The following is a 7,447-nucleotide window of genomic DNA, read 5'->3' as shown; positions in this document are numbered from 1 at the left end:
CTGCACGGTGGATGAGGATATGAGGGAACTGGCGGCCTCTTTCTATGAATGGTTGTTCACGTCTGATGGGTCGGCTGGTGCCAACTTACTGTTACAAAATATTGTACCTCTGGTTACGGCGGAGATGAATCAAAGGCTGACGGCAGCCTTTTTGGATGAGGAGATCGAGCGAGCTTTATTCCAAATGGGTCCGACAAAGGCACCTGGGCCTGATGGACTCCCAGCTCTCTTTTACCAAAGACACTGGTCATTGGTTAAGGAGGATGTGTGCATGGCGGTGAAGGAGTTTCTTAACGGAGCGTCCACGCCTGAGGGTTTTAACGACACGGTTATAGTTACGATTCCGAAAATCAACTCACCGGAGTTGCTTTCACAGTTCAGACCGATTAGCTTATGCAACATGCTCTATAAAATAGCCACGAAGGTGTTGGCAAACAGACTAAAAGGTTCACTCCCTCTATTGATATCAGAAGAACAAAGTGCCTTTGTTCCGAGGAGGTTGATCACGGATAATGTTTTTGTGGCATATGAGTGTGTGCACGCCATTCGAAACAGGAAGAGAAAGAAGCCACTGTGTGTGGTGAAGCTAGACATGATGACGACATATGATAGGGTCGAATGGATTTGTCTAGAGCAGGTTCTGAATCGAGTGGGTTTTGATGCTCAACAGATTGCTATGATTATACGATGCGTGACGTCGGCGAGGTTCTCAGTGAGGCTTAATGGCGGCTTATCTAGGGGTTTTGGCCCCTCTCGTGGATTGAGACAAGGTGACCCGTTGTCACCCTACTTGTTCTTGTTCTGTGTGGAGGGGTTCTCGGCGCTTCTAAAAAGAGCATAAGAGGAGAAGAGAATCAAAGGAGTGTCATTTGGGAGCACTGGCCCCAATGTTACTCACTTGCTGTTCGTCGATGACAGTATTGTTTTCCTGGAGGGATCTTTGGATAATATGATGGAGTTGAAGGAAATTCTGAGACAGTACGAGGAGGCTTCGGGTCAGCGCATTAACTTACAGAAATCTGCCATTTTCTTTGGTAAGGGCACTCAGGACGACCTGAAGGGCCAATTACAGAACATACTTGGTGTTCACAATGAAGCCCTTGGTGAGCAGTATTTGGGTCTGCCTACACTGGTAGGAAGATCAAAGGACGACACCTTCAAATATGTCACGGAGTGCTCAAAAGGAAAGTTTAACGGTTTGAAGGGCCAGGGGCTCTCAAAGGCTGCGCGGGAAGTTCTTGTTAAGTCTATACTCCAAGCTACACCAACTTACACTATGAGTTCTTTCCACCTCACAAAGAAAATGTGCCGGAACCTGACTTCTATCTCGTCAAAATTCTGGTGGGGGCAACAAATGGTGATAAGAAGGTGCATTGGATCTCGTGGGAGAAGATGTGTGAGGCTAAGCGGGATGGTGGTCTCGGCTTTCGTGATCCGAAGGCCTTCAACCAAGCCCTCTTGGCCAAACAGGCATGGAGGATCTTACAATATCCGACGTCATTGTGTGCCCGCGTTCTTAAGGCAAGGTACTTCCCGGACACCACGATTATGTCGGCCACGTGTCCCTCGGGGGGTTCTTTTACCTTTCGAAGTATTCTACATGGCCGCGATCTTATGAGAGAAGGACTTGTTTGGCGGGTCGGAGATGGAACTAGCATCAACATACACCACGATAACTGGATCCCGAGAAGCGGCAGCATGAGGCCACTCGGGGTTGTGTATTTGCAGGGAGTAACTAAGGTGGCAGACCTGATGGTGGCGACTAGAGATGCGTGGAATACTACTAAAATTGATGAGATGCTCTCGCCGGATGATGTGCAAGACATAAAACAAATAGCTATTGGGGGGCCAACGATGCAGGATGTTTTAGCTTGGAACTTTACAAAGAATGGCATCTTCACGGTGCGTTCCGCTTATCACTTGAGAATGACACTGAATAAGCTGAAAACCGGACGACCGGAATCAGCAAGCTCAGTTAACAAGCATCAGGGGTATTTGGGCATTTGGGATACCAGCGCACCAGGCAAGGCGAAAATCCACATGTGGAGGGTGATTAGAAACGGCTTGGCGGTGGGTGCGGAGCTGCTGCGAAGGAGGATCAAGCCAGGAGTATTTTGTGCAGTGTGCGGACGTGAGGAAACTATCATGCATACATTTTGGACTTGCCAACATTCTGTCCAGTTCTGGAACCGGCTGCGCTCAGAAAAGGGAGTAACGGTGGCAGCCCCACCGAGTTTCACATGCTCTCTGAGCGAGCTGGCTAATTGGCTGCTTGAGTGGTTTGCAGAAGCTCATGAAGACGAGCGACAAGCAATGATCCATGCGGTTTATGCCTTATGGCTGGCACGAAATGAGACGAAGAACGGCAAGAGGATCGATGAACCACATGAAATAATAGAGAGGGTTTGCTCTTTCATGAAGGAATGGAGGGAAGTTCACGACAAGCCGGGTCGGGAGACCAAAGTGACGATGCTGCAAAGATGGACAGCGCCGGAGGAGGGTTGGATCAAGGCCAATACTGACGGTGCAACGTCCAAGTTTGGAGGCAAGAGTGGAGGAGGCGTCGTATTGCGGGATCATAATGGTGCCTTTCTTGCAGAAGCATGCTACTTCTTCCCTCATGTTTTTGAGGCCGAGGCTGCGGAGATCAAAGCGTGCAAGCGAGCCCTATTGATGGCAGCGGAGATGAATGTGCAGAATTCAACTGGAACTGGACAGCCAGGCTCTAGTGCAAGTGATCAACACTCCGGAAAGGATTTTGGCAGCGACAGGCTCATGGGTGGAGGAGATCAAGACTATGCTTCGGTCTTTTAATGCTTTTAGAGTTTCGTGGGTGAGGCGTTCTGCAAATGTTGCCGCGCATAAACTAGCAAAGATAGGGGTAGGAGAAGAACTTTGTAAGATTTGGCTTGGATCACCACCAGATTGCATTCTGGACGTGATTGCAGGCGAGATTCCAGACTTGTTTTAAGTTAAATAAAAGCGGCGACATTTACCCTAAAAAAAATAGTATCTCCCGAGTGAAGCATGGGGCATTTTTAATTTTTGCGCTAAAATGCCAATTTTTGTTTGTTTGTGTTGAATCCGTATCTAGATAAATCTAAATCAACTAAGGAGGGTGATGATGGTACAGCTGATCAGCAGTAGAGCGCAACTATCTATCATTATTGGGTAATCACACGGAATTCTTGGACCGGCAAAGTGATAAACAGCGGAATTCCCATTGAATTATCCCAGCGCACGGATCGAGCTGTAAAGGCGGCATCTAATCCGCCTTTGAAGCTAGAGTGGGGTGCGCATATCGTGGGCGTGCTGTTCCATTCTTCAGCCTCACAACGCCGTGCCAGGACCAGAGAGATTACCACCAACCGATGAAAGTTCGAGAAACGCAAAAGAAAGAAACTTGTGTCAACTTGACAGAATGCAAGCTATACTAGCCTTTTCATCAAGACTAAAACGCAACAAGAATATACTTGGATCATGACCATGAGCCGATCAATCCGTCAATGATATGATTATGATCACACACACACACTATGCATGCATGATGCATCCTCATCCATGCATGAGACACGAAAGTGCATTGTGATGTGATTCCTAGAGAATTCAGAGGTGTTTAGGAATTAGGAGTAGTTCGCCTGCGGTGCAGGCAGCTTGTGGCCTTAATGGCGCAGGTGCCGCATTCTTTGGCCGGCGACGTGAAGCCAGAGTGCCAGACGCGGCGGAACGCGGCAAGGACGGCGCGGTGGTGCTCGGCGGCGTTGAGAGCGAGGTAGCACGCCAGCAGCTCCTCGAGGTCCTCTGATGACCCGATGTGGTTGGCCGCCACCATCTCCGCCATGCTCTCCGCCATATCCCTCTCTGGGTCCGACGATGTCTTCACCACCACCAGGCTCTCGTACAGCCACCGCCGTCTCCTGCTGCCCGCGTCCTCGGCTGCTTTTTCCTTCCGGGTACTTTTGTCGTCGTGGCCGCGCTGCCGCCGCCGCCTGCCGTCCGGCTTCACGTGGAACCCCCACGCCCTGCAGGTGGACGGCGTCGTGGCAGCCGAGGTGGGGGTGCTGGCGCTGCTGCTGACGGCGGCGCTTTCCGCGGGGTCGTTCTTGGCGGCGGGCCTCGTGACGATGCGCCGAAGGTTGAGCTCCGGCGTCGCTGGAGGCGCGTCAATCCCGCCGAGCCTGCCGGCGCGGCGATGGATGACGTCGACGCGGACGTCCAAGGCCGCGCCGTCGTCGTCGGCGGCGCCGCGCGGGGCGATGCACCGGAGCGCTCCGTCCGGGCGCGGCGCCCGGTCCGCGCTCGGAAAGTAGTAGGAGGCTCTGTTGGGAGAGTAGCCGGCGCACGCCGCCGGTGGGCGCGCGGGTGGCCGGCCCTGCTGGCTTGTCTTTTGGTCCGTCCACTCCGGCGAGGCGGCGACGAATGCGATTGCGTCGGCGGAGGAGCCACGGGTCGGACTCGGCGGACACGCGGGCGATCGCTTGCCCTTCCTTGTGCTCCTCCCCCTGAGCTTGTGGAACCAGGAGGAGGCTGGCATCGCGCGGGCCGGGCGGGAGACAGAGACAGAGACACTCTGTTGCGGCCAAGACAGAGCGTGTGTGTGTGGTGGCGTGGCGTGGCGTGGGTGTGCGCGTTGGTGATCAAAGTTGCAGTGCCCAGCTAGCGCACGGTAGTTATATATCGCGAATGTGGCGACACGTCGTCTGCTAGCTTTCTGATGCGGGGGACGAAGAGATATCGAATATCTACTTGTCAGAGCAATTTGTTGTGGAGTGTGAACTGGTCCTGGTATTTGAGGCGCACTTTACATTCATCTACTAGCAGTACGTACGCGAGATAGAGATACTGGTGTCCTGTCCGTGGTATGGGAAGCACAAGGGTCGTAGATGTCAAAGTTTTGGTCTACCGTGCTGTGCATCATTTGAATGCGATGCAAACGCAGGGGGCCGATCCTTGCAAAGCTTTCGGCTGGCGTGGGGCAGGCGCCTGTGGCGCCCGACGGCCCCGAAATTGAACTCCAGCACCGCGTGTTTGTGCGAGGGTAGGTGTAGGTGGGTGCACCTAAGTAATTATACTGTAACAGTGACGATAACAGTCGATAGAGTGGGGCACCAGAGCCGAGCGTCGGAGCGTGCGTTTCTTCTTCTCAGGCCGAACGGCTCATCTGATCAACCCGCATGCACGTACGTCGTCCGCCACTGGGTGCTACATACACAATACATTCATGGATGACGGATGCTCACGGCCGCACGCCATTCACGGTGGATTGGCGCCGGACGTGGCTCGTACGTACAAGCAGTTCCCGTTTAAAGTTGCTGGGATTAGATTTTGGGGAATTGCTTGCTAGTCATAAACCCTGACGTGCGGTGAGAATTTTGTTTGTTAGTTAAATCTTGGGTTAAAATCTAACAAAAATTACAAAGGGACCGATAAACCAGGACGGAAGTAGTAGTCATAAACCCGGTCGTGCGGTGAGAATTTGAGACCAAGTTCCTTCCACGTGAATTAACACAGGACAAATGCATCCTTGTCGTGCCTCCTTCGGTCACCCAGTGACTGAATCACCTTGTCAATGTGAGCAAGATCAAACAACATCAACCAGATGAAAAGTGCCACCATGATGGGCAAGGTGACAGCCCTTCCAAGATACTCCATGGATGACACCCTAAAAAAAATCACCATGAATACATTAGCAAGATACTCCATGGAGTATATGCAAGATACTCCATGGAGTATTAGTTTTCAGAATGGATTTCTCACTCGGTGCTTTTTGTAAGTACTCCGCATGGGATTTTGTAGGATGGCTTTTGCGGTGAATCACTGTCCTTGTTGTGGGAACTAGGTGATTGAGCAGATCCGTATGATTTTTGGCTAATTTCTCATGATAAATTAGACTATTCTACTTTTCTTAATTAATGAAATGAGGCAACGCATTTGCTTCCGTTAGAAAAATCTAGTACGAATGATCCATGTAAAACAAGGCTTATGTGCTAGCCCGCGATATTACGGACGGAACTGGGGAAGTGGTGTGATACACTGTGTTTCACTTGGTCGCAACCAATGGAGCAAGTGCCGGATAGTGGTATTGGTGTAGGTGGTACTATGTTCCTCGTTGGTTGGATATGGCTATTTAGCACGTAAGTGAAGAAAAGGGAAGGTATTCCATGATTATGTCACATAATAAGGAAGAAAATTGTAGAATTCAGTACCATATGTTGACATTGATTAGACCGACCAAAGAGTTGATCAAACAACCGAGTTTACGGCCAAACCTCTACAAGAAGGGAATGAAAGATCTAGCCAGCAGGCTGGCCAAGGAGAGTCTCCTCCACTGGGATTTCTCCCTAGGATTCAATGTAGTATATCAGGTGTGTTATCTCTTCGCCTCTACGGTTCACTCCTATCCCTTGCTTGGTTCAAGAGAGCTTCACCTTGTGATTTCTTTCTCTTCGGCCTCCTTCATGCTCTCGGAGGAATTTGTGGGACTTGCTTTATAATGTCATATTGGTGGTTTGGCCAAGGATTTTTCATATGCTTCAAGTCAGTGATTTTCATTTTTGGTTTTTGGTTGCTTAAAACCGAGTTGGACATTTCATTTATGGTCTTAAAGATTGCTTTTGGCTAGACTTTATGTGTCATTTTCATCTTCATCGTGGTTCTCATGAAAATGATTATATTTCTCGTCCTTGGGATCCTTCGTGGTCTGCTAATTCTGAAACACTTGAGGGTTCTCAATGTAGCCTGACTGCAATCAGGCCGAAACTAGATTTTCTCAAGGTCAATGCTTCTCAGGATAATCAGACTACCTTAGAAGTAGCTAAATTTGGGATCAACTACGATCATGCCCATGCTCATGGATGTGACTGAAAAAAAACTTTTTGGTCGTTGGATTTCTCTTCCCGTCAATGGACTCCGTCGTGCAGGCAGGTGTCTGTGGTGAGCTTTAACTTGGGTCATGTGAATTGCATGCAAATCCTTCAACTGTGCAGGACTCAGCTATGCCCAGCAAGAAATTTCTAGGAGTTAACATTTTGGCCAATTATTATAATTCTTTGTCAAACCCATTGTTGGAGTCTATCCTTCATCATCGAGAAGCCATTTACTCGAATCTGGATATTTCAGATACCCTTGATTACTCAATATTCCGACCAAGGACTATATATTCAAACGACTGGGCAAGTGCATCATTTGCTATGACACGAATCAAATGACCCATACATGCCCAAGTAATATGTGTGTGCAATGTCACTCTATGCAGACCCCATGCCAGTCTTGTGTGGGCTTGGCCCAACAAGGGATCTTTGTGGAGAGTAATTGTTTGATGTGTATAACATTGGGGCACATCTCAAGTAATTGGCCCTCCTTATTTTGTTGCACTTTTTGCAATCTTTTGGGGCATCAGTCAAATGCCTATTTTCCTGATAATAAGCTTTTAATGAGAAATTTTCAG

General features: G+C 49.6%; 1 protein-coding gene across 1 annotated transcript; it reads right to left on the bottom strand.

Moving 5' to 3' along the window:
* Positions 1 to 3,403: 3,403 nt before the first annotated feature.
* Positions 3,404 to 4,756, bottom strand: LOC109761465 (uncharacterized). Its single transcript, XM_020320279.4, has one exon. It carries the CDS (start codon positions 4,532 to 4,534, stop codon positions 3,617 to 3,619), a length of 918 nt encoding a protein of 305 aa, XP_020175868.1. The 5' UTR covers positions 4,535 to 4,756; the 3' UTR covers positions 3,404 to 3,616.
* Between the last annotated feature and the right edge of the window lie 2,691 nt (positions 4,757 to 7,447).

Source organism: Aegilops tauschii, chromosome 4 (assembly GCF_002575655.3).
Source record: "Aegilops tauschii subsp. strangulata cultivar AL8/78 chromosome 4, Aet v6.0, whole genome shotgun sequence".
Classification (NCBI taxonomy): Eukaryota; Viridiplantae; Streptophyta; class Magnoliopsida; order Poales; family Poaceae; genus Aegilops; species Aegilops tauschii.
The sequence above is the reverse complement of the archived record's forward strand: the minus strand, read 5'-3'. Positions and strand labels throughout refer to the sequence as shown.